The 27867-nt window shown below is 36.8% G+C and overlaps 1 protein-coding gene across 4 annotated transcripts; it reads right to left on the bottom strand.

Annotated features, from left to right (window-relative positions):
• Positions 1–95: 95 nt before the first annotated feature.
• On the bottom strand, positions 96–27867 carry TANK (TRAF family member associated NFKB activator). 4 transcript variants are annotated; one of them, XM_083840855.1, is made up of 10 exons: positions 27718–27867; positions 27047–27180; positions 23073–23219; positions 19705–19813; positions 18788–18900; positions 11657–11836; positions 10315–10391; positions 8139–8257; positions 5978–6558; positions 96–1579 (listed from the first exon to the last, which is right to left on the bottom strand). In XM_083840855.1, the coding sequence occupies exons 3-10, from the start codon at positions 23169–23171 to the stop codon at positions 1412–1414; spliced, it is 1446 nt and encodes a 481-aa protein (XP_083696981.1). In that variant the 5' UTR covers positions 23172–23219; positions 27047–27180; positions 27718–27867; the 3' UTR covers positions 96–1411. The 4 variants fall into 4 exon arrangements, with proteins under 4 accessions (XP_083696981.1, XP_083696982.1, XP_083696983.1 ...); XM_083840856.1 differs by having other exon boundaries at positions 27707–27764; XM_083840857.1 differs by lacking the exon at positions 27718–27867 and adding an exon at positions 27363–27627.

The following is a 27867-nucleotide window of genomic DNA, read 5'->3' as shown; positions in this document are numbered from 1 at the left end:
GGACCCTCCCCGCAGAGGGATTTCGCTTGGCTCCACAGGGGGCTTGCAGCTGGTGACAGTGACAGAGTCTTTCTCCAGGCCACGTTGCAGACACGCACTGTACACTGCTGTTTATTACACTCTGTTGACAGCCAGTCACAAACATGAGATGTTTAAAATACAGCAAATAACTGCAGAAAAATCCATTTCTAAAAAAGATGCAGGTGTATTTTTTTTCCAGAAATAAGTCACCTGCGAACAAATCTTTAAAAAGTGGTGTGCTTTGCTGCTATAAAAAATTAATGCTAATTATCAAAAATCAGGACAAAAACCTATACTCAGTTCATATGCAAAAAGCTCCAGGTCACCTTTTATCATTAATTTAAATTGCTTAGTAAAAAAACATTGCTTTTTAATTTGAACCCTATAATTCCATAAAATGTGCAAACTTTATCAAAATGCAATGTTTCATCTAAACACAAATTCATATTGCATTGAGAAAGCCACTCTTGCATATTCAGGTTAAAACTGAAGTCACTGAGATTTCCATTATTAGGTTTTCCCCTCGCCCATCTAGGCCATAACCGACTTGAACAATCCTTCATAACAGACCAGAAGGAAAGGTAAACGATCTTTGGTATTCTTAGTTTTAGGGGCAGTTTAGCCTTTTCTCATTCCATCCTTCATACTAATATACCATTTTCCATGGCAGTATTTTACTGATGATTAATGCTAGAACAGTATGTTAACAAAATAGTTTTTTTTAACAAGATTTATCAGACATACAGAAAACTGCTACCAGTCCATTTTAGCAAAAGGGTCATTTATGTGCTGTGTTAGATTAATCTCTCTAGAAAACAATTCAGAAAGAAAGTCAACCATTGATTTATATTAAGAGTCTATCCTAATTTTGGCACACTAGGCAATCAATTACTCTGATGATTTTGCAAGAATCTGAATTAAGAGGTTCACTACTGTAAGTTAAATTTGGAAATTTCGTAATAGAAATTAAAAATGAGAGCCTACTTCTCCTTTCTGTTTACTTCAAGGAGAAGAGAATCATAACTGGATATTGAGAAAAAATGCTAGTGTTACACCAATTTCCCCACCCAGATTAAGGACTTAATCCTGCAAATCTGTACTCATAAATATAATCATGACTTTGAGCCTATTCAGACAAAGATTAATTGAAAAAAAGGCATTTAACAACAATCCCAATGGTAATATTGAAGCATAACAAGCAATAATGTATTACAGTACTGACTTACAGTTCCATTTTACCTTGTCAAATGACAATTAAAAACGTGCTTATCTGACAATTTCAGTTATGAGTTCTTGTTACAAGTCTTAATCCTTAAATTCTTAGCATATCTATTGAATAAAAAAAAAATCAAATGTATGCAAAAACAGTGATCCATTGAATTCTCATACATTAAGACTGTACTTTAAAGTGGGAATTCAGATGCCGAAGAAAATCTTCCTTAGATGTTATAGATGGTGGGAAAACTTCTCGACAGAATTCACATACTCCACACTGATTCAGTTCAGAGTCTGTATAAGCTTGTGCCAGCAAATCATTGTCTTGAGGCTGCCAAATGAGCTAAAAGAAACAGAAAATGATTAGTGCTGTGGTTTATGATATGATTTACATGATGCTGTGGTTTATATTTACATTAAAAATACCTGCCTCCTTAGACTAGGTGTACTTAACACGTGCCTTGCCAGAGACATTAACTACTACCTTATCCTAAATAATTAAGGTAGACAAGATTTTTTTAATTTTTTTTTAAAAGTTCCATAAACATAACATTCTTGCAAATGCTTAAAACGCCTTGATATCTACTAATGATAAATACTGCTATGAACAGAATTCTGTAATATCAGTATGATAAATATTAAGGCTTTTAACGTTGTATTTCAATACTTTACTGTAGAAGCCGCAGGACATCATAGCCATTTAAACTGAAATAACAAATTTTTGCCTCAGGATAAAATATATATTTCTTGTACAGAGCTAGTATGAAACATTTGATTTCTATTCTTATTGGTACATACCTAATTTTCAGTTTACTTACAAAATGACTAGAGCAATGTTGTATGTCTTAAGTTACTTATTTAATCTGACTGCCTTTTAGTGTAAACGTGTCTAAGATAATCTCAGTTTTGGGTTTCCTTCTGCCATGACAGCATCAATAGCGCCATCTGAATATCTATCCATACATTCAGGCAATTCTGTAAACTATGCTACATTTGGTTCAGCAGCTGTTACTGCTCTTGGTACCTGAGCTAGCTATTTGAAAGCCAGCAAGTCTGTTTACCTGACAATAGGGACTTGAGCCCGATACATGCTTTTAGTCAGAGGGTAGCCTATATAGCTTGATAGCAACTAGGATTCAGAAAGTCTTCTATCAGTTTTCAGGTAGTTAAAAAATAAGTTCTATCACTTTGGTATTAACAAACATAAGATAAAATACATAGTTACATGGCCAAGATGATAAGGTTTTGAGTAAATTGAAAACTACTGCTGTGACTGCAAAGTAGACAGAATGGCAGCGAGTTGGTATCAGCTCTATGTGGGGCTGGAACCTAGAAAAGGAGAGCGCCCTACAGTTTTTTTTGGCTCATCTTTCTTCTATATTGCTTCAATCACACATGGAAAGGCAAGCAAGAACACTTTAGAGAGTAGCTTCTCTTGAAGTTTTAAATTTCTTGCTATTCATACTTAACAGAGAGTTTTAATTTTCAACTCTTATTCAAATTTATGATGCCAAATAGTTAGAATCTAATGTTTATTCCTGCTATGATAATTCACTGTACAACTAACCTGGCTTTCATAGTGGTTAATCCGTGCATTTAAACCAGCTACAACTTCTTGGAGTCAATTTCCTGTCCATTCCTCATTTAAACAGTGTTTAGCTTATCAGATAGTGGTAGCAGATTTACTGTCTTTCATTATGGTCAGCAATCCATATAATTAAATTGACTAATTAGTAATTAAGTGCAATCACACCACTTCTTTTCAGCTAAAAGAGCCTACTTATTGTATGTTGCTGGTGTAAATTGCATATTAAATTTATCTAGACACTGACACACTTAAATATCCCTAATGAAATGTGTTTAGAATTACTTGTTTTTAATATCCTATTATGTAAAGCACCATTAAAAAAAAAGATATTATTGTAAAAATCCCACTAAGGACATAGTTAGATTTTCAGTCTTGGAAGCACGACAAGGGAAGATACTCATCCAGCAACACACTGAAGCAAGCACTTAACTTCCATTTCTTTCTTTGAGTGTTAAGAATGTTTAAAATGCTTTTCAGAATAGGGATGTATTTAAGTGGGTGTTTCATTTCAAAACAATATTCAGATAAGATCAATAGACTAATGACTTGCTTGTAAAATTGTGAACATTCTTAGAAATGTTTTTGGTAGAAACAACCCCCTCAAACTGTGAATACCGATAAACATATGCATCTATATGCAAGTCTCAATTAACAGTAGTCTGTAAAATCCTAGGTCCACTAATATCCATGCTTATTTTAATCTGCTGCTCTTTTCAGTCACATGTTTTTTTTAAAAGTTACATCCTAAGAAAACAGTACTGAGTTTTCACATTTAGTATCCACAAAGAAGGAAAGAGCTAAATTTATTACAGCAACTGAGAGCAGTTCCAAGAACTTACTGTTGCCAAATCTACTGCATTTATGGGGTTTTCCATTTTATAAGTTAACATATGTAGTAAATACTTGAAAGTTTTATCTACACTAGGGAAAAAAAATCAGGTATCTCATTCCTCTGTACTGGAGCTTCACCAGTGGTAGGGATGATGGTAACATAACTACTCCCTACAAAGGTGGTAAAAATACTAAGAACAAGTATTATTAATAGTTTTTGCTAAGGTTAATACAGTAAAAAGGGCATTTATGCAAGTAACATTTTAAAATATTATTTTAATCTACATGTATAATTATCTGTGAATCAAATCTTCAGCAGAATTAATAGTCAGAAAAAAACTCCAAAGCTGAGTCAAATTCACTAGGAAAAATACTAAAAAAAGCAACCAACCAAACAAGCAAAAACAAACAAACAAAAAAACAGCTTTTGAAGGCAGCTTCACAAAAGTGATGGATGTTGAGAAAGAAAGATTAATAAATGTTAAAGTAATATTGGCTTGGTTCAAACAAGCCTCTGGATAAGATACATTTTAAGCTGTCTTACATGTTCTACAGTACTATGTAGATATGATTTACAAATACTGAAACAGTATTTGCCTTTTTTCCCCAGCTGTTAGCATTATTACATTTTCTCCACAAAGTAAATCATTTACATTTTAAGTGATGCCCCCAAATTAATATCCTTTTTTTTTTCTTTAACAGAAATACCAATGATAAAACCAATAGCTGACAATAAGCTGAATAGCTTATTGCTATTCAACTGCAATTCTCTACTTTTTAAGCTGCATACTCCCCTATCAATTTATAATCACATACCAGCTGTTTCACTTGCTGTAATATACAATGCAGGGTGCCATCTATTGAAAAACACAGACTAACTAGTAAAAGAACAAGCTGGAGAGAAAATACAAAAAAATAGAAGAGTAACAAGCAATGGAGTGAATACTTCACAGCTCCACAGGAATTCTACCAGTGACAAAATAAGTGGTTTAATTTGTTTAACTCAGTCACAATTTTAACGGAAGATCCAGTGAAAATTAAAGCACAATAAAACCCATAATTAGTAAATTAATATAGAATTGAGATCTCCTGCATAATAGAGAGGTATTTAAAATACATTTTGAAAAATCAGGCATATAGTTTAAAATAAAAATAATGGAGAATAGCGAATTTTCTATGCTTTAAAGTTTTCATCCCAAACTGGTTTGCAATGGAAAATTAAACTAGAGTTGGTGTTAGAAGAAGAAATCATAAAAGCTAGGATGTCCTACAAATGCTTCCCAAATGCTAGTTTTGCATGTCATACAGTAACAAAATCGAGAGGTAAAGCTCTTTTACCTCCACGTATGTTGTCATTAGCAAAGAACATAAAAAACACATCAATGTAAAGAGGAAAAGTATTCCAAATCCACCTTCAGAGAATCCCTAAATATCACTATTTGTATATTCTCAAAAAGTTCTCCTTTCAGGAGGTGTGAGAAAAGCCACAGAAATATAGGGGAAAAAAAAGGAAAAAGAAATCAGTCTATAAATTCTGATCAATTTCACTTGAAAGAAGAACGGTACACAAAGGAAGCAAAATATTCAGAGATGGGATTGATACAACCTGCTGAAACGTTAGCCTGCACTACAGCAATTGGGCCTTGCTTTCAGAATTCCCGCCGACTTCAAGTAGCTACGACTGAAATTCAAGCTCAAAGTACTTATATAAACATGACTTAGGTATCTTAGTCTACTTCCACTCATTTGTAAAAATAAATAATTATGTTTTCCTAATGACTGCTTAAACTATGAAGAACATATTTTAAGTTTTCTTAGAGGGGAGGACTGAGATCCTCTTTATACCAGATAAAAAGTAGATCGTTTTTTCCACAGTGAAGTATTTATCTGTTTAGTTTTTTTTTAATTAGTTCATTTGTCATATTCTCTGCTGTACGTTAAAAACAATTAAAACAATTATGTGCCCTATTCATCTAAGATCAAGGGTAGAAGGAAAGCAATCTAGGGGGCAACTTATGATTAATGACACCTTTGAAACAGATATAGAAGCAATTAACATCTACATGAACTGAAATTTGTGTGAGTATATACAGTGCTTACAGCTACTTAAAATCTTGCCCTATTTCCCTGGAAAAGTTCCTTGTATACATACCTCAGTGTCAGGGAGAAGAACTGACAAAATATATTGGCTTAAAAAAAGACTGTTGAGATACCTCATAGATTATATTATTCCTGTCTCAAAGACCTTAGCAATCCGGTTGTCTGCATGGCTACCTTTTCTTTTTTTTTTTTTTTGAATGTACAGTATTTATAGAAAGATACCTGGTGAGGACCTCTGACAGTTGTCCCAGCGGCTTCTAAAGGAAAAATTGCTTCAGGTGATCCCTGGTTCGTGTGCTTAGGTATAAACGTGAAACCAGTATCTGCTGTTTTTAAGCATGTTTTGTCACGGGTATTTTCTACGGGCATGTTTGCATGATTTGCGGGGTTTGTTTTGTCAACAGTAGTTAAGCTTTGTAAAGCTGAGGTCATGAGATCAACTCCACGAGCTTCAAACGAGTTAGGTTCCAATTTACTGAGGTTAACAGCACGGTCTCTGTGCTCCAGGTTAAAATGATGATCTTGAAGCATGTTTTCAGCTATACCAGTACAAGGAACCGTTGGTTTCTCCTGAGTGCTCTGCAAGAAAGCAGAGTCATTGTCTGTAGGTGGAAACTTGACATTAAATTTAGAAAGTGATTCTACAGAGTTGTTGTCCTCATCTTGGCCCACTCCTCTTGGTGTGATAGATGTGATGCATGATGCACCTCTATTTATATCTTGTATAACCCGAGGCTTAAAAAGCTCTTCTGCTTGTTCATCAGTTTTATCAGTACACTGTATCGGCATGGAAAACTGTATTTCTGTGAAGAAAGATTGAAGAAAACATTAAGCAATATATCATTATTCAGGGTGTGATGTTGGGGTATTTTTCCTGAGATGTTTTTGATTTTCCTTCTTGGCTTCTTAACCTTAATTTTGTCTCTTTGAGATCAGTTCAAGATATATTTTTTTCCACAAACATTAGCTCTGACTCAAAAATTATCAGAAGAGAAATAAAAGCAAACAATTCTGTTCTAATAATTCTATTTCTCTCTGATTTGTGGCTATAAACATTTCCATTTTATTGAAACTTATGTTGTCCCATACCCTTAACACATACTTGCATATATTTACTGAAGTGTTCTGGCAGAAATAGAAGCTGGAACCAAAACTATTACACACAGTGCCAAGAACATGTTAGGCACCATGAACAAGATTTGAGAAGGTATTCAGGTACCAAACTCCCATCAACTTTCAAATTAGGTAAATATTTAAACTGAACAATTATTCAGAAGATGGACCATATTTCCCGTGTTTTGAGTATTCCCCATTTATTTTTGGGGCTCTGTACATTTACTATACAAAGGTCTTCCGATATCACTATATATCACTAATGGATATTGTAACAAGGTGGGCCACAGAATTAATAAAAATGCAACAGATCCATATGATGTACAGCTTTTCACATAGTTAGTTGAGTTAGGAACACATTTAAAGAAAAACAATTAATTCTGGAATAAGCTGTGAAGCACCCACACCCCAGACAATGAAGTTTAGTAGTGTACACTAGAATACATTACAGTTCAGATGTAGCCATTTGGAGCCATAAGCTACACATTAGCACATCTAACAAAATTTGGGCAATGGCGAAACTTTAATTAGAAACAAGTGTTGGTATCGGTGTCTTTTGCTTCAACCATGTAAATTTGGCAAGTAATTTTGAAATCATTTAAGAAATCTTTTTTATTTTTTTTTTAAATAATTTGACCCTACTACCAAGCAAAGCTAGTAGGAATACCCATAACAGCTTCAATTATATTTTAATGCAAGCATTAGCAAAACTGGACATTCAAGATCTCTTCCAGTGGCCACAAAAATCAAGTCTGCCTTTTGTTTTCAGGAAATGTTGGGTTAAGCTCTTGTTCCGTATAACAAAACAGTATTTAAAAGTCTGCACAAGGAAGTCTAGAAAATCAGTCCTCTGACTCTCCTCAGTCCAGCAGTTTTCCTCTAACAGATATGGGGCTAGAGACATTCATAACAGACATCTTTTGAACTGACAGCTAAATTAAAAGCAAGCAAGCGCTGTCATTCACACAGTATGATGGGATATCACATGTAGTAAGTGCCTGCCTCTCACTCCAAGGGACAAAACAATTATGAGAGCCATTGATGTGACGACTGTCTTTTATAGCATGTGATTTGGAGCATTCGTCATAGAATGCCAAAACTGGCGGTGCGTTTTCTTGGTGAAATACTGAGCACCATGTGAACAGACTTGAAAAAGGCAGATGGTAAACAGTGGAAGTACTTCTATGTATGTGTAATTTACAGTATTTTCAAATATAAAGCAAAGCTTTCAAACAGTTGAATCACAATAAGAGCTTAAGTATGATATTACCAGTTTCAGGTTCTGGCTTTATCCTAAATTTACTCAGTTGGTCTGTTTGTTCTCTGGCTAGCATACATATTCGATGACACTCTTCTTTCATCTCCTGGAAAATAGTCTCCAGATTCTCCCTAGAAGATCAAATTGCAAATTAAAGCATCAACCACTTCAGCTTGTTATGACCTTTAATCTAGTCACACTCACAAACCAGAGAAAAACAATAGTGTAAGCTACTTTTCTTGGATAGCTTGTTCCTTAACATATGTATATACATTTTTGTTCTCCTCTGTAAAAGCAAGCAGAAAAGAGAAAAAAACACATAGTCAAATAGCTATTTAGTCATATCATACACACAAACATTCAAGCTTAGGGCCTGACTCTTCAAGGACCCAAAGAAAAATCCTTTACTTTTTTTTTTTCCTTCAATTCTCTCAGGTATCAGTGGAAAAGCTTTTATTTCACGAGTGTGAAAGATACTGTTTGCATCCCATTCTAGGCAAAATAGGATTCCACATTAACTGTTTTCTACTGCTTCCTGTGGACTTCAGACTTTGCAGGAGAAAGAACACACAAACATTTGTTACTGTTCCTTCCTTCTTTGTCTACCTGACATTTTTGAGAGATGTCAGTAAACTCATTCCTCTCTTTTATACAACATCATATGACTTCTCCTTTTATTCTGAGGGGTCTTTTTATTATATCTTTTCTAGAATATCATATGGCCATCTGATATTTAGTTATCTGCATTAAAACTAGTAGACATAGCTCTCCATGCTGGTTTGAATTTTATTTGCCCAAAGGCACCACACATCACATTGTTCAGTTAATGATGCATTCATAAAATTCCATCGTGAAATTTAGATAAACCTGCTGAGCAGTTTATATTTCTAACCACATAATGGATTTTATAAAATGAACTATAAAGATGAAAAAATTAAGTTTGTGACAAACTGGACTTGTGTTCTCTTTTGCATCTTTGCATCAAAAGAGGTCAACAGGGGTTTTTCTTTAATCCGATGAATTGTTTTCCTTTCTACTGCTTATTTGTCCAGCGATCAGGAGTATCATGAGCTGTGCTCTTACTTCTGCTGCACTTCTCTTTCTGAAAACAAATGTCTAACTGGATCTTACTTCAAGAAACAAACATCTACAGAAGGAATTAAAGTTCAGGTATTTCAATATATAAGAAGTGAGAAAAGACTCAAGTTTTTAGTTGGAGGTTTAAAATATACATATGATTAGATAAACCATTCTTCATTTGTTAGGCATTTGTGATACCATAACAAATGTAGATATACCATAACCATTTAGATATACATCAGTAAATACGAAAAAAAAAGTCTTTATCAGAGTCTTATTTCCCCTCTTTCTTATCCTATAGCAGTAATGATTCAGACTAAAGATTCACACAGTTCACCTAGTCTATGTCAGAGAGTGGCCAAAACCAGTTGCCTTGGCAAGAATGTAAGAAGACAGGAAGAATTCACAATACTTTTCCCTAATACTCTCCCAAGCCCCACCTTTAAGAATCTTCTATTTGACCCCAGCAAAGGTTGTTAAGTGGTATTATTGCCTATCCTGTGAAAAATGCAAACCTAAGTTTGGTCAATATTTTTCCCAAAACACTGGCAGAAGGGGGAACGCTTGCTTGGGAAATACACTGCTTTTGGTTCCTTGGTTGTTGCCAGGGCTGGCTGGCCTCAGTTTACAGATAAACCTGGTTTCAAACTCTCATTTAGGATGGATCAGGCCAAGAATTATTTCTTCATGCTGACTATCAGACCTCCTCCTGGCAGCGCAGCAGGCTCCTCTGCTGTGCTGCCATCAGTTAATCCATTATGGTAGTACGTTCCTGCTCTGAAGGGATTTAATGCAAGGGAATTAATGCTTATCCAAAACCCGGCATTAACATCCACAGTTATTTCCCACAGAGTTTAACCTCCTGCTGAACCAAGTGGCTATTTTTCTTCCTCCCAACTTAACTCTATATACCTGCAAAGCCCTGTTATGATTCCACATAATCGCTGGCTTTATTTCCTTCCCTCGCTAACTCTTTGATCTCTGCTGCTCTCCTACCCTGCTGCTGCCCAATTTTTAAGGTACTATGTGGAAATGATGGAAATAACAGGTCTTAGTATCAGAAAAGACAACCAAAAATAAGTTGACAAAATGTTGCATAAGTATTTACCTTGCATGCCCAGGTGAAATACCAGAGAATCCTAGAGATAATTCAGGCTTATCTGGAACAACTTTCTTACTTTTCACCTTGAAGTAAAAAATGAAAGTAAGAATCACAGGTTAGCATATTCATTTTGCTCTTCACCCTGATATGAATAAAAATGTCACAGTATCCTTCACCTAGTCATTCTGGAAGCTCTCAAAACATTCACAAAATGACAAAACCCTTTATTTATTTATTTTACTTTGTGTGAAATCTTATTTTTAGTTTAGCTTTTAACAACTCAGCGTGGCATTCCTCTGCTCATACTTTCTTGAAAGAAAACTCATTCTAAGAATATTGCTTCACTGTAAGTCTGTTTTAACCATGTACAAGTTAAGGTTATATATTGCATATAAGCTTGTTACTGAGGTATCCAGCAATTTCAGCTCATAAAAAAAACAACAACAATGTATTCACAAAAATTTTCAATGAACACATCAAAAGCTAATGTGTCAAAGAGTCCGCTCAGGTTTTTGGATGTTATTAACTTTGACTACCACCTTGTGGTTCACTCTAGCATTACATCGTTTTAAGTCAATGCCAGGTATTCAGAAAAGTTTTTATGATAATCGGTCACTAAGCTGCAGTTCCCCTAGATCTACATTACCAGATGGCCCGGGTATGTTCATATGTCCTCCACATCAGACTTAGAACTTGATCATATGTTTGCCAAATTAGCTGGTTTCAATATATTGGTTATAACCACTGACCCATAGCCTACCTGGTAGTAAAGTGCAACTGCAGCTCCTGTTGGCACATTTGAGCTGCTTTAAACGTCCCTACATTGGTTACAAATAGCTGCAAAAAGTCAAGCAAATGCTTGCTTAGTAAGTCTGAGAGCAACGAGTTGTGTTGCTTTGTCCTTTTAGTTACATTCACTTTGAATTAGCTAGCTAAAATATATTTATAAGATTGCATTCAGTCTGCAGTACAGCTATCCCACAGCTATATTTCACTCCGGATGCTATTTTACCACAAAAATAGGGTGGGGTAAAAGAGAAAAAAAATCAACTCAATTTTGGTGAAAACTCCTGACTGAAAATTATAGAACTGAAATGCTGATCTCGAGTTTTCACAAATATAACGCTATAATGACATAATATAAAAATAACACACAAACCAATCAATGAATTAAATAGTTCAGTTTCCTATGTTCCTTATATAAATTAATAATTTCCTAGTAACTATTTAATGTTGACATTTAAAATAATTTTCTTAGAACAACTAGTATAAATACATTTGAAAAAACTAATAATTTTCAAAAGTTTGGTTTCTCATTTTATCTCCACTTGTTTTAATCTTATCTTACCTCCATTTTGTATATTGGCATCTGCATACTCTTTTGTGCTTCATTTAGTTCTTTCAATTTAATTTTCAGAGATCGTATTTTATCTTCTTGGTTGGAAATAATAGACACAAGCTTCCTTTCCTTTTGACTGTTTTTGTCCTCAAGTTGCTTCAACTTCATGCTCTCATTTTCTAACTGTTCCTAAAAAACAATGTTAGAAATGCCAGTACAATTAATAGAACTGAGCTTTGTGGAATATCATTACTCAGCAGTCCAAAAAAAGCTAAATAAAGATTCTGCAACATAAATAAAAGCCAGTATTATTAGCTAAAATATTAATTTTGAACTGATAGTAAAGACCTTTTACTGCTACACATAGATGTATCCGATCATAGATGATTACTCAAAACAACTGTATGTTCTGAATTTGAGTCATATTAGTGAATATAGAAAAAATACCATCTTGATTCACTTACTCTGCCATATACATTAGCATCTTATTTACAATATAGTGTATGTTTAATATATAAAATAATAATTCATTAATTTCAATCCATCTTAAACAATTTTAAAGGTGATATTCTGCAGCTACCTCGTTTTTTGAACAAGCCCAAGAATACCGCAATGCTAGCAAGATTTACGAAATAAAAAGCGGTGGCTGGCCCCACTTTAACTACAGATCTGGTAATTTGGGAAATTTTTACGTAAGTGGGCTTTTTGGTGGAATGAATAATTATATAAGGAATGATTATTATTATTGTTTTTATATACACAGAAGTAGTCCTTGAATAATTTTCAAGAAAAAAATCGATGGTAAAAAAAACAACATGGCTATGAAAACCTTATAGTAGTCAATTTATGAAATCTCTAGAAACAGTGATATTGAACTGCATCAAGTGTCGCAAAGTGTGCCCTGAAGACCCACATGTGTCTCTGCAAGAGAAGTAAGCCCAAGGGGTTTACTCTGCAAGATGGAATGTAAGCAAAATGCAGTAAGACAGTCTGTAGGCAGGTAGAGCAAGGTAAAGAGGAAAAAAGCAAATAAATGTTTTTCTGAGAAGAATATTTGTTTTACTTACAAATGGGACCTAAATAGATTGAGGTTGTGTGTTTGGAGATTAGGCAGGTAAATGCTAATGTAAATTATAAGATACGAAATTATTATCAGTGAGATATCCCAAACTAGACAATGACAGCCATACAGGGATAGATTCAGAGCTGGTCTACAGAGACACCAGGTGGTTAAGCATGGATGTGTGCATATGCAGCTAACACAACATTTTAGTGCCAAGAAGTTACCCTATCTGGATAAACAAACTCAGAAAAATGGCTTTGAAGGCATTGTTTTTTCCCCAGTATCAATCGTGACTTTATACAGTAAACCTAAGATCAGAGCTTCAGTGCAGCTCTGGACTTGGGTGGGATCCCAAGTATCCGGATTAAACATCAACTGCTTGGTAGGTTCAAAACATTGTCTAAAAATGCAAAACTCCTCTCTCAGCACAATGTGCAGATCTTACATACCCAGTCATTCAAACACCTTTGAACTGGCAAGGTATTTCTGCTTTAGGTATTGCAAACTTCTTAATTCCTATGGCTGAAGGAGTCTTCTGCTGATAGGTGTTGTGGGGAGTATATAGAGCTCATAGGACAGATCATGGAACGATTTCTATAGTCTTCTAGTGTGGAATCTGTACACTGCATCATAGTAGATAAGAATCTAGGGAATTGTATGAAAAAAAAGACAACAGCAACAGAGGAAAAAAAGAAGAAAGGTTTTCGGATGCAGTTCTGGAAAAAAGCAAAACATCTGAAGATTTTAGGCCGAAGAACCCTAAAGACCATCAACTTCATTAACACGCTACAGCAATTAGGTTGGATTTTCTCAAAAGGCACAACAAGAACACTAAAGCACTATGAGGCATAGAAAGTTCAGAGCAACTTCAGGAAATATATGATGACTGAGAAAAGAATCATACAGAGCAATGTGCAAAAAAAAAAAACCCCACCTATGTTAAGAGGAGATGGAGGCATGCATAAAAGTATTTTTAACAGATCTGAAAATACTGGAAGAATGTTATAGCCAGGCTGAAGCTGGACGTAGTTTTTTAACTATATACCTTTTCCACATTATTCTAAGACTACAACGGTCTGAAAAACATGATGCAGCATAAGAATAATAACAAATTCATAGTATCTACAAAGAAGGCTTCAGTATTGTTTTGTGTACAACATGAAAGCATACAGCAACATGGCTCATGACCAGTTTAGTTCATACATCAAACCACAGTTAAATATGAAAAGCGCTAAGCTGTTAGTTCTCCACCTGGGTCATGCAGAGCAAACCAAACATAGTTACCAGGGAATGCTCCGGTCATCTAAGCACAAAAGAAACAGTACCTATGGTACGGGGAACTACATTTTGCCCTTCCAGGAACACAAAGTCAGTAGTATTTCATTCTGTGGGTTCACAGGCCCCAGGCCACCACAGAGCCATTTGGTAACAGGGTTCCCAAACACTCCTTGGTCAAATTCCATTTCCCTTTTAAAAAGCAAACGGGACACAGCTTCTCCTGTATTTTCCTTTTAAAATGGGATGCATGGAAATCCAAACACCTAGGAAAAAGCTTATGTCAAACACAGCACTTGCCCTTGAAGAACAACTTTATCTTAAGTACAGTGAACTAACTCTTTCAGTGAGCCTGTGATACAGCGTTGATCTGCACATACCATTTATCCATTTGGAACTAGTACAGCTCCAAAAAGCATGGACTTTGAAAAGCTTCCAGACAACTGGGAGCAATGCAGTAGCAGCCAGTAGCTCTCTTCCATTTTTCCTATCTTTTCCAACAGACAGTGGGGACAAGATTTAAGAAAACAATGAGAAAAGCCACGTGGGAACCAATGTGAGAAGAGCCATTCAACATATTGCAGTGAAGATGTATCAGTGCATACCAGTGTAAGTCATCAGTCTTGTGCACTGTCAGCCTGTCACACCAGGAAAAACACTTGCAGAATTATTACATCTTTGGGGATCTTTTGGTAATACAAGCTCTCATATGTTGATCCTCTTACAGTTTCTAATACTGACCAAATTTGGGTGTTTGCAAACAATGTGGTAAAGTTTATAAATTGCGTTAAGTTTTAGCTTAATGCCATCAAGTATGTCACACAGGTGATACCTACTCAGTTAAGGACTTGGCCACATAATGGATCTTTTAAGAATGCTGGTATTAGCAACCAACAGAGAGGTTACATCTGTATTATGAACAGATCAGTATCTTTTTTTTTTTTGGAGAGGCCTTACTTCATAGGATACTCAAGTTGGAAGGGACCTCAAAGGTTCTTCAGATCAACCTCCTAATCAAAGCAGCAGCGGGAACAATATCTCTTAGAAACCTTTTCCAATGCCTGGCTATCCTCCTAATGAAAAGTTTTCCGTTATGTCCAGTCTGGACCTTTCATGTTTCAAATGCCTGTTGTCTCATCTTCTTGCCGTGCACCACTGTGAAGAGCCCGGCTCTGCCTGCCTGATAACCTCCCTGTAGGTATTGGAGAACTATTAGTTCCCGCTGAAGCCATCTATTCTACAGGCTGAACAAGTCCAGTTTCTGCATCTTCTTCTCATAGGGTACATGATCAAGATCTCAGATCCTTTCCAGCAGAGTCGCTGCACAGCCAGTCAGTGCCCAGACTGCTGCTGCAAATGCAGGTCCCTTTATTTTTTCCCTGAAGTGTGCTATAACGGCCTGTTTCAGTGGCTTCCTAGGATGAATAAGCTTGCAGATGGTTTTAAGGAAAAATACTATTCAACTTACAAACTACTCTAAGTGGTTTCAGTGAATATTAACTGTAATGATTTTTAACAGCTTAAGCACAAACTTTTAATTATTTTTGGGCAGAGATAGCCTAAACGGATGAAGCAATAAGGAAAAGGCTACCAATACCAAAATTTCCTAGAACATGTAGCAGGGCCTAACTAATCCTAGTGCACACATTGTATCTGTAGCAAAGGATAGCTAAATACATAGACCTGTGAGCATAAAATCATAAAGTACAGCTTTGTGTCAAAGACAGAAAAACTGACACCAGTGAAGTTGATATTGACTGCAACACAACTGTACAAGACTGCTGCAGTAGCTGCTCTTAGTCACTTAAGTCTTTTTAAGCACAAAGATGACTACCATACATCTGCCATTCCTTTGCTTACAGCCTGCATGAGGAAAACCTAAACATTTATTGTAGAATGAACAATTTTGTACGCCATATGCGTTATTCGTTCCTGACACACAGTTTCTTCACCATTTTTGTGGCACAAGAAATTCTGATCAACGAACTCCACACAGCGTTTTATACTGAGGTTCCTGACCAATCTTATTTTCTTCACAGGTATTGACTTAGCTTCCTGTTTTACGGACATTGCAATGATTCTGGTATCTAACTCTGTACTAGAAATAAAACACAAAAGAAGCTTTGCTGGACATTGCTTGCTTGACATCTGTTTGCTGGACAGCTTTGTCTCTGAAACAGCAACAGGATCCACATTCTTCCTAGTTAATAAAGTTGAACGAGGCAGTTCTGAAAAACAGCACCTGAAAAGGCAGCAGTTTAGGTCTCTTTGGTCTCCTCAAGCAGAGGACTGAAAATACCCGGTAATTTTGTATATGGTTTGGTACTGACCAGGCCACTGCCTGACAAAAGCATTTTATGGCACACTGGCAACGAAAATAGGCAACAGCAGACAAAATAAACAAGTATGGCCAAGTTTTTGAGGTTGGAAAACAGGAAAGCTAATCCTTACCTCATTTTAAACCTCTGAAATTTAAGGTCTAACCATGCACCTATTACAAGCAATCCAGCATTTCTATTAACTTTACTGGAGAACAGAATATAGTTCTCCAGTCCTCCAAAGAAATCCTATTGGACTTAGCAAAAGACAGTTTCAATAGGTATCGATAAACCTACACAATTTCAGACATGGGAGAAACTCTGAGTTTCAAGGAAGGATAGACAGCAACATTTTAACTTGTACAATTAGTCTTTAATTATTTATTATCCAGAATTGTACATTTTTGCAAGCCTGATTTTTTTTTTTTCTGGAGAAGTAGAATAAAGGAGTTAATGAAATAGAGGACAATGGCTATAGACAACTTTCATTTTGTTTAGAGCAGAATGTGGATAGAATGTGGTTAGAAAAATATAGGCTTTCAAATAAAATATGTGAGCTTTTGAATTTGAACAGCCAAAAAAGCCAGCACTTCATTGAATTATATACACTGAATCAATGGCAGGTTGATGACTTTTTGGTCTAAAAGAAGTCAAAAGATGATGTCTAGGGAAGAGTACAAGAAAAAAGGAGGCATTCATGATACAAACTTTAATAAATTCCCAGACCTTCTTAGCCATAGTTTCTGCATTTCTATTAACTCAATATATTTATCTTCCATGAAGTTGTCCAATTTACGTCTGGATTAGGAAGCTCTACTAGTTGACTACCTGTCATGTGAAGAATCAGCTCCATTATTGCTATTATTATTTCTACTTTTACCCTGACTTCATTTATTCAGGAAGATGGGGACTGTGCCTGGGCTTAAGTGCACATATTCTATATAGTTGATTCTGCATGGAGTTATATCAAAAATCTTCCCATTTATGGCACAGATGAAACAAAATCCAGATGAACTGCCTATTGCTGAGAGGCAACTGTAATAATTGACTAAAACAAAATGCAGATAAAGACAAATAACATATTCCATTAAGAAAATAGCCTCTAAAATAATGATTCCTGCCTCTCATGCATTGCCTGTAATGTATTGTATAGATCACAATTTCTCAGTGTTTCATGTGAGAAGAGCAGATAACACAGCTCCCTTTCTCATTATATGACTAAGTTATGTAAAACCATTGTCCTTGAACAATCATAAACAAGAATATGGAATATTAGGCTTGGTCACATCTCCATATGCAACCGTCAGATACGATTATTATCCAATTCAAGATAGAAAAATGCAAAAATACGCAAAGATGTTCCATCACAGAGTGAACCCTGTGTTATACTACAAATAAAACGCAAAGATTAGGAAAAAAATAACATTTTGTGATTACAGATTTTAGTGTAGAAAAATTATATAAAGACTACTTTTTAAATGAACGAGTGCATATAAATCTTTGACAACAGTACATTTAAAATGTTTGGAAAGGCTTAGTGTTAAGTGAGATTTCTTCAAGATAATTAAATAAGCATCAGTAATCCAATACAGTTATTTTAAAATTAACATTTCTGTTTAAAAACTGCATTTCCATGAATTTAGCATAATTCCTTTGTTCATAGCTTGGGCTTAGGAAACAAATTCTGAAGCTAACTATTTTTAAATCAAATGCCTGATTTCATATAGGTCTTCTTAACATTGCCTTACACAGTCCCTGTTATAGAGACTCATATTCAAAAATAAGAGATTGCTGCTTTACATGACAGCTCCCCAAAACACAATAGGATGACTTAGGATAAGAACAATGCAACTTTGTGCATCTCTTTCACAGTCTTTGCTCAACATGCAAAATCCATTCACGGTATTTCCTGTCTATTCTACACTACTGTTTTACTCTTATTCCTGTTATTCTCAACAGGCTATACTGAAAATTTAAGTGTTACTTCAGCGAATAGGTGAAGAGGGAAGAGAGATTGTATTAAAACTAGCTATTTAAAAAAAATCAAACATATCACCAGCATCTCCAGAGCAATGGATATTTATTTCCCACCTCATTACTCTTTGAGTGCAGATTTTTCATTTCGTCTTGCAAAAATATGCAGACTGGCTGCGACGCGAATAGCTCTCACGAGAGAAAGAGGGAGCCCCTTCCTGACCACTGGTTTTGGCAGGTTAAGAAATAAATAAGCGAGTTCCTATTTTCTGACGAAAATTATTCTAGGGAGCTGGAGCAAACAAAAACTGCACTAAGAAGGACCAAAGACAGATGCTTAGTTCAACTAATCAGACTATAGGGCACCACACTTGTGCACTTCAGGTGAAGATCTCATACTGGAAGAAGAACAGTTCAACCACAAAAAATCTCAGTTCTCTCTTTAGGTTCTCATAGTATCATCACATCACAAATGTGATCTTATGCTAAACATGTTGCAGATGACCATACCTTTAAGAGTCTCTCTCTTCGTTTTGCTATGTTCAGTTTTTCAGAGAGCTGGCTAAAAGATAAGTTGGAGGTTTCAATGTCTTCATGCATCAGAATGTAGGGATGCACATTACCTTAAAATAAAAAGCAACTGATTGTCACTGCATCTTTCCCCACCAAAATATGCTAGGCTGACATTAAATTCTGTTTTCCTTGAGTAAGCCTTCACACTAAACAAGCAAGAGAAACCCAATTCTGTGCTTAGAGACAATGCAAGACTCATCTAGCAATAATGAATGTACATGTATTCTTAAAAGTAAAAGCCAACTACTTTGCTATTATTTATGAAAATCAGGAGTGTTAGGCTAGTGTGAATAAATATTTAATGAGCATGGCAGATTAACACATGGTTACTCTGACTCTTCTCTTATTTGTGTAATACAGTCAAACAGTAGAAAATTATCCATCAATGACTATTTGATTTGAAAGAGAATTACCTGCTATAAAGCTTCAGTTATCCACTAGATCAGCATCACAAGACTTGTCTAATGTAAAAGACATAACCATAGCATTCACATCTAGAACAACCTATGAGTTAAACTTGTTAACAGATAATTGTAAAATTAATATGTGACGTGCTTAATCTAGTGATTGATTTGAACCCGTATTTTCGTAACTTTTATTGACTTCAGTGTGAGCAGGTTCTACATCTAAAGAAAATCTCACCATTTCTTGAAGAGGATACAGAGAGACCTCAGAAGTGTTGCATTTTATAAATAGATTTTGAAACAGCACATTTGTGTTAACTCTCACGTTCGCAGAAAAGTATGATAGTGCTCTGAGAGATGTATATTGTAAAAGCTGAAGCAACAAAGTCAAAACTATTCATCAATGCAACACAGCATAAAAAGAAATAATGTGCAGACTGGAGTACATACCTCTATTAGCATTCAGAGCAGCTAACTGTGAATTCAGTTTTGCAATAATGCTGTTTTGAAGCTCTATCTGTTCCTGCTGTTCACGTATTTGCTGCATGTAGTTCTCTGTCTGCAAATATAATTTAATTAGCATTAATCTTATTTTGTTTTGACTAGGGGTCTCCTATTTAGCATATAAAAAACAGCTCTGATTTTTAAAGATGATTGTAGTTGTGGACCTCTGCATGAAAACCCAGCTACAGTCACCTTTGGCAAGTCTGTACTTTTGAGACTGCAGTGATTAGAAAAGGTATAATAAATAAATCCTGATTTTAAGTAACTGTTTCAACTGTAGCAGTTATAGAGGATAGGATAAATTAAGTATAGGAATCTTCTTTCATAGCTGTAGCACACAGGGTTTAAAATTAGAACTACAGCATTTACTTCTTCAGAATGCTGGTCAGTTAGTTTATCCATAGAAAGATATAACTTTCTTCCCCCGTATTTTCTAACAAATAAATTATATAGAAATTGGCTTTCAGAAAGATAGGTTTTTAAATTAAATCAACATTGCTTATTCCCTACAACCTTGTAAGTAACTAATTGTCTACGTACAGAGATTTTGCCTGTTTCTTCGAGTGCAGTAGACTTGGTATTCTAACCTAGAAAACTGAGGGGGGGGGGGGGGGGGAAGCAAACAAGCAGAAAATAAGAGTAGCCAATCAGCCCCATTCTTCAACTAGTTACGCTCTATTTTGTGCTATAACCAGGCCATACAGAGCCTAATAAGGCTGCTCACATTTCACTGAGGACTATGAATGTTGTTAGACAGTCAGCTAACTGAACACATGGTCAGGTGGCAGGAAGATGCTAATATTCAAGAACTATTATTTCATTAGCACATCCCTAATGTTGCAGTTACAGTAGCACTAAAAACCAGCAAGAAAACTTGTGAAATACCAGCAAGGAAACTTACAGAAATGCACTGAATTTGTCTGGAATTAAGAATATGCCTATTATTGAACATGTCAATACCTGGGACAAGACAGGTATGTCTTCACTTCTATTTATAATTTATCCATACTGCTTTCTAATTCTCTGATCTCAGTCATGTTTAAATTCCACACACCCCTACTGCCCAATATGCTTGTCTGTGAAGTAGGCAGGAATAAACCTAGAAACAAAATTTATTTTAAAAGGCCAGGTAGTAGTTGTACTATGAGAGTTAAAAAAAAAAAAAAGTGATCAAAGAGCAGTACACTCCAGCAGCTACCAAGAGACCTCATGAAGCAGAAAAATCACTGAGAACCAAATTGAAAATGTACAACAGCAATGTCTTGTCAACACTTCTGTACAGAGCACAGACATGACAGCTAAAACAGACAGAAGAGAAGATGCTTTTGACAGCCAGTGTGCACAAATTATTCCTTGAGTCAGATGGCAGCAACAAGTTACCAACTAGAAGATCTGCATGACAACCAACCATCCATCTGTATCAAACACCATCTGGCCGAGATGACTCTGGCTTCTGTGTGCTTGACATGGCTCCCAGCTCTAGAGACTGGCAAAACAAGTGGCCTATCGGTAACTTAAGTAGTAAACTGTTAACAACAGAATGGTGGACAATCCAACAATGTGTGAAGGCCACACAATGAACAGAGGAATTTACTATAGCCAGGCACTGTACAAAGGTCAAACCAAACTCACGGTTTTTGAATAAAAAGACTGAAAAACAACACAAACAAAAATACCCCAACTAGTTATAGTACCAACTCTTCCTGAAAAAATACTTTCATTCTCTTCTGAAGTCATGGAATCAACTACTGAAAGTTTGATTAGGGCAAAAATTTGAACAAACGGCAATCCTTTATGAAAGGCTTTTACCTTTGATTTCTGAACCTGAGAAAATGCAGATGGAAATACTGCAAGCATTTAGTTCACTTAACATTAATGATCTCACACACTTTTCTGATTTTCTTCCATGGACTTTAAGAGAGCTATCTCCTGACCTTGTATTCAATGTCTTCTTTCTATGGCAGAAATTTCTTTCAGATGGTTAGATGCCCCACAAGTATTAACTTGACTGTTTTTCCTTCAAATAATTAATTTTTCATCATAAGAGAGGGAATTCAAAAGATTCTCAAACATTCTAAAGTATGTTGCCTTTTGTTAAGTTAGTTGCAATTTCAGCACAAAATATATCTGACTTGCTTCCTGTGCTTGTTAAGTGCAGAAAACTCTACAGATTTGCATCGGCACTGCTGCAACAGACTATGCATATAGTTAGGCTGAACAGTGGATGAATGACTTGATACTTGTTCTGCAGTGCCTTGGCTAGTTTATTTTGACATGACTGTGGATGGTAAGATCGTACCCAGCTATCAGAATGCTCTCTAGTAGGCATTTCCTTACTTCCAATTGTACTACTGCTTATATAACTTGACATCGAGTATGGTTCACCTGCCCCCGAATAAAGTCCCAGCCTACCTGTTCTACTGAAGTATTGGAAAGTCATGTCAAAAACTTTCAAGCCTTGCAGTTAGCTAACAGAGTTTTCCTTGCTGCGAAGTATATGCACAATAAAATTTGTATCACAAAGCCCCAAACTGATAGCTTTGCAATATGCTGGCACATATGATGAGAAGTCCTAGAAGAATTTTGGCTGAAGCAATGTTTTTTACAACAGCAACCTAAATAAGAATTCAAAGGTGCTCCTTACTGGTCAGAATGCCTCCAGAATCTGTTTCTGTTGCTTCATCATTAAAGAAAAATTGTATAGATTGATTATTTTTTAAAAATCAGTATATATTCTAATCATTTTAAGATAAGTTTGCTGTAACTGTTTCAAGCTATATTGTCCTAATAGCTTGTGCAGTGCTTAACACACTAAGGTGTTTGGCTTTTATATTGTGTAAATTAATAATTCATGTGGCATATTCTCCTATTAACACAAAACGATTTAATTTAAGCTATTTAATAACTTAATTTGATTGAACTATTTACAGTAATAACTTAAAATTTGGTCACTTTTGAGTAAACCAAATTAAATTTCAAGATATCCTTCATTAAAGCTGGGTAACTTGCATATACATCTCTGCTGCTTACATTAAAAGGCTTGATTAATCCTTCAAAACAGAAAACACTCTTATCATCTTTAAAATTTAAAAAAATAATAATAAATTAAAGGTTGAAAACCAGGAAGCCACCTACTACATTCACACCTTAATGAATTACTCTGCAGTTTACTGGCCTGGTCTTATAACTGTAATTTTCAACTTTAACAGATGTACTCAAGTGTGCCTAGCTAAAGTGAAACCGAAATCTACATGTACCACAATCCTCCACAGAAGGGGTGGCTTTACAAATACAGTGCAGAACCCAACACATACTTTTTGCTGTAGTTCTTTCACAGCATGGTCCCTATCCATGCATGCTTGTCGATAGGCTTCATAAGCTTTATTAAGCTGCTCTCCGATGTTCTTGTCCATAATTCCCAGTGTTGTTTCATCACTGAAAGGATGGTCAAGTTAAAAGACCTGAAAAATAATCAGAAGGAAAAAGAAAGCTAAGAAAAAGAAGATATAACTAAAAATAAATATAATATCACTTGTATTATTATCAGATTCACGCAATATATGCAGTATGCTTGAGCATTAACTCACATGGTAGTTTGAACTACGGATCTGCTCACCTCAACATTTAATTCTATGCTCAGAAATAGGTTTAAACAAAAGCTAAGTAAAAGCAGGTTAACTTTTAATCAAATTCTGGATGCATAGAACCTGTAAATGTATGCATAGTTACAGTGTTTGAGGGCTGGGACTTATAATTGGTGCAGATCACCAGTTACCTAAATTTATAACATTTCCAACAGTTTGATGTTTATGCAATTGTGAAGTAACAGACATTATTAAAACACAACAAAGTAAAACCCAGCTTTTGGCATTAAACAATACAAATACAAAAAATGTTAATAACATTAGGTCACATCACAACCTATTCTATGCCATATTTAAAAACAAAAATACATGCAGCACCAAAAGGTGAATTAAAAAATCTTTTATCTAAAAAATTAGTAATATCAACCAGTAAGACTCAGACCTTTTCACACATTACAATCAACTTCTTACTCTTTGTGATCAATTTCAGTATCAGCTCCTGAAAATAATGCTCATGAACCTTGAGGCATAAGACTACAACAATATTAACTAGTTACAAACTTCAATTTCAAGAGAGCCTGAACTTTGAAGATACAGATCCTTTACTTCTATAACAATAGATGCCAAAAAATATTTAATTAAAATTTATTGTAATGTAATAAAGGATAGGTAGTGAATTCTCAAAAACAGCAAAAATGGGCCAGCACTATGGAAAAACAAAACAAAACAACAACAAAAAAACAGCAGTAATTCACATCTCCTCTCCTAATTCAATATTAGCATGGTTACCTCACAGCACAAAGTGTGAACAGCCACTGTCACCTATCACTATCTTCTGGGATCGTGCATAAACCACAGACACTACTAAGGAAACATGCAGTCAAGAGAGGATAAGCCATAGCAAGAAGGGATAACCTGTCCTAGACCCTGGCAAAAATCCTAAGGACTGCAGCTTGAAGCTTTTGTTCATTTTTTCTTGCTCTTGAATATCTTCTACATCACTGATGCTTAATACAAAAAAGTGGTTTGACTTTCCTAGAAAGTGCAATGTAGTACTGTATGGATGTTGCATCTTTTTGTCCTGATAACATTATTTTAATGATGCGCGTATATTGCAAAATCAATTGTGTCTCAACTCCAGCATGACAGTACTTTATTAGTAATATTTACTACTTTAATTTATTACTTTAAAGTAAATTCTTTGACAGCTTGGAAACATTTAGGGACCCTTTGATACAACAAGTATTATTGAAATTCACAAAGTTTTGTGTAACTTCTACATTGTTTCATGTAAAAGGTTTTTGTTTTCTAAACACCAGTTTATTAGTTTATAATCTCAGTTACATGTTTACTGTCTGAAAACACAGTTAGTAATACAAACTACTTCATACACCCTCCCCATCCCTCAAAGAGTAACCTTCCACTAACTGGAACATTCCCTTTAATACCTGGGACACATCTTTAAACAGATGGATAGACTTTCTTTCAATTTCAAATGAAGGACTGTTTTATGTAGGTCAAAAAATAAGATACTACATTTGTCTGCAGGGGCAGGTACTAAACTGAGGAAGGGTATTGTTACAGCTGAAAGCGATCGAAAACGTGCTCTCACATTCCTTAAAAACTTGCAGAGTTTGCATTGATGTTGATTTTGTACTTCTCTGAAATTCTCCAGAAGACACTTAGCTTGTTACAGTTTACTTAATCAACTGTAGTGTCCTGTACGTATAAAAGGTAACTTCAAAAATTGGCTGCAGCAGATTTAAAAGACTAAGTTCAGCTTCCAATAGAGGGAACGGGGTTCAGCTCCGGACAACTCACTATTTGCAGAAAATGAAGGTGTGCAAATTCAATCTCAATTTGGAAAAAAGCAGCACTCTAAATTTATGCCTAACTTCCAGTCCTCTACTGACTGATTGATTCAGACTGCGAGCATTAACAACAAGTTCTACTCTCCTCTGGACTGCTGGTGCCAGAAACAATTGATCCAGCAGACAAAACTGTAGCACTGTGCCTTATTTTCTACGCAGTAGGTAAGAATAAGGAGAATGGTTGCTTATGGTCCATTTCTGTGGAAAAAATGTTCACAATTCTTAATTTCCTGGTAGCTCCCTAAAACCCACACTCCGTGTAAGAAAGCAGAAAGCAGTAAAATTAATTACTGGTGACACTTAGAGATGGAATCATCAGAGGAATTGGTCCTGTATTCCCCTATACTCTTGACACTCATTTCTGCTTCCACCCCACCCTTTTGCTTCTGCAAGCACAAGCAGCTTTGCTGTACGCTGGGTCAGTTCACTGATACAGCCTAAAACTAGATGCTAAAGGTGTTTTTGCCGTGGTTTTTTTTTTTAGTTTCATGGACCACTTCAAATTGCATGATAGCACAAGCTCCTGTGTCAGTAGAAGAAAGCCAACGTAGGAGCAGAAAACATAAGCAAAAGGCAGACAGAATTCCTGTTTTCAATGGCAGCATGAACTTCAAAATTGCAATGTGAAGTCTTGGTTATGTAATGGTGATAGAAGTCTACACTGCCACAGGAAAAGATATTCCTGCCTTCCCCAATCTCAGGCCATGTATTTTTGCCACCTATTTGTACCAATGTCAGTGTTTTTATGCTACACAGTTGAGTTGTGCCAGAGAACTAGCTGCCTACTTCCTCAAAAAAATTCAACAGGAGCTAGTTCAGTGCAAGGCTGCTGGAGCACTACTACCAACACAGAGAGGTAGTGGGAACATGAGACTAGCCGTGGGCAGGACTGCAGCAGTCTAGATTTAGATTGGATTAAACTGCTCTGTAGTCACACCCTGAGTTGCCTGCTGCTGGAATAAATAGATAACATAAGAAGCAGTTATCTCATATCCAGAACTCCTTGCAATTAGAAAAAACTGGCTCCTTTTCCTGCTTCTCCTCCATAGGCATCAATATTTATCAGGGAAATTGCCAACTGTTCCTTGTCATTTTCTCTGCTCCCTTCATCCAGTTAGGAGGAAAAAAGCAAATACCCCCACTATTTTAACCAAGCTCAGTTATGCTGCATCAATATAGCTACTGGAACGTATTCAGCCCAAAGCTGACAACCCTGATCTTTAGCAACTGACATGCTAGATGTTCATTAGATCCTAAAGACTCTTTCACAACTATTAACAGCAATATGTAGTCAGAACAGATGCAGCGATACAAAATGCTATATTCAATCTAACAAGGACAGAATTAGACAGAGATTAACTCCAGAGTTTGCCTGATAAAGGAGTCCTGTAGATGTGAGTAGCTTTGAGTGTTGTGCTGCCAGACCAGAGGCAGTGGGACCTCGAATTTCATCTTTGAGTACAGACTTGAACACTGGAAAACAACTGGATACAGCAAATATTGTAAGACAAACCTTAAAGTAAACTCACTCAAGGAAACCTGAAGATGCTCTTAAAATACTTGCTTCAAGTGGAAAACACTTCACTGGCACAGGTGGGAAAAAAACAGCAGCAGCAACATGAATTTTCTGCGAGTCGAATGCCAAAAAAGCCCCGACAGAAAAATCAACAACCTTCTGCTGCACACATCCTGAAATCCCAGCACCACGGATCACTACAGAGACACAGTCTGAGTTTTCATAGTGCCTCAGAAACGCCTTCAATACCAAAAAAAAAAATAAGGCTTCAGCTAATCATGGGTATACAAACATCCGTTCACAATACACGTGCCTACCTCTCATAGGTTCATATGAGCACATAGATGCCATCCAGCAGCAAGCACTTCTCTACATATTTCTGCTTTCAAAACAGTTTCTCCAATGGAAATATTTTGTAAGTTACACTGCCATCATCATGGGGACTGGAAACCTGTTGAGGCAATCACTTGTGAGCGGGAGACCGAGCGCTCCCTGCACTTGCATTTGGGAGCTGGCTCTGAGGGACGGAAGCCCTGCCTCGCACGGGTGCGCTGCGCCGGCAGCCCGGGAAGAGCCCCCGTGGCCACGGCACCGTCCCAGCCCTCCGAGCTCAGGGCAAGGGCTGCGGCTTACCGGGAGCTGGGGCGGCACACCCCCCCCGGCCGGCGCCGCCAGCGCGCCGCTTGCTGCTCCCCCGCTCGCCGGAGCCGCCCCCCGCTGCCCTCGCTCCCGCAGCCCCGGCCCCTTCCGCGGCACCCAGAGCCCCGGGGCGCTGCCCGGAGCCCCGCTCCCTTCGGCGGGGGAAGCGGCTGCCCCGGAGCGGCCGGCGGAAGCGCGAAGGGGCGAAGGCACGGCAGGGCAGGGTAGGGCAGAGAGCAGGGCGGCCGGGGCAGGGCGGCACCGCAGCCCGCCCGGCAGCCCCGAGGCCGAGCGCCCGGCGCTCCCCGCGGGAGGCAGCGGAGCGGCGTTAGCAGCACCTCAGACTTACGAGCGCCTCACGGAGCCCGCGGCCGCTCCCGGCACAGGGCGCTCGCTCCTGCGAGCACCTTAACCCAGGAACCAGAACTCACTTCCTGCCGGGCCTCTCCCCGCCCGCCCGCCCGCCCGCCATGTGACGGGCGCCGGCGCCGCGCTCCCC

The sequence above is a fragment of the Anser anser genome (genome assembly GCF_964211835.1).
Source record: "Anser anser genome assembly, chromosome: 6".
Classification (NCBI taxonomy): domain Eukaryota; kingdom Metazoa; phylum Chordata; class Aves; order Anseriformes; family Anatidae; genus Anser; species Anser anser.
Note: the sequence above shows the minus strand (reverse complement) of the source record. Positions and strands in the feature narration are given on the sequence as shown.

Bases quoted from the DNA above. Each gene is read 5' to 3' on its own strand.
- TANK (XM_083840855.1), bottom strand. From the start codon at position 23,171: ATGGACAAGAACATCGGAGAGCAGCTTAATAAAGCTTATGAAGCCTAT. The intron at 11,837-18,787 runs GTATGGTCATCT...ATTGTTTTTTAG, and splicing joins GAAGAGAGAGACTCTTAAAG to GAACAGTTAGAAAATGAGAG. The intron at 8,258-10,314 runs GTAAATACTTAT...TTGATCTTCTAG, and splicing joins ATTTCACCTGGGCATGCAAG to GGAGAATCTGGAGACTATTT.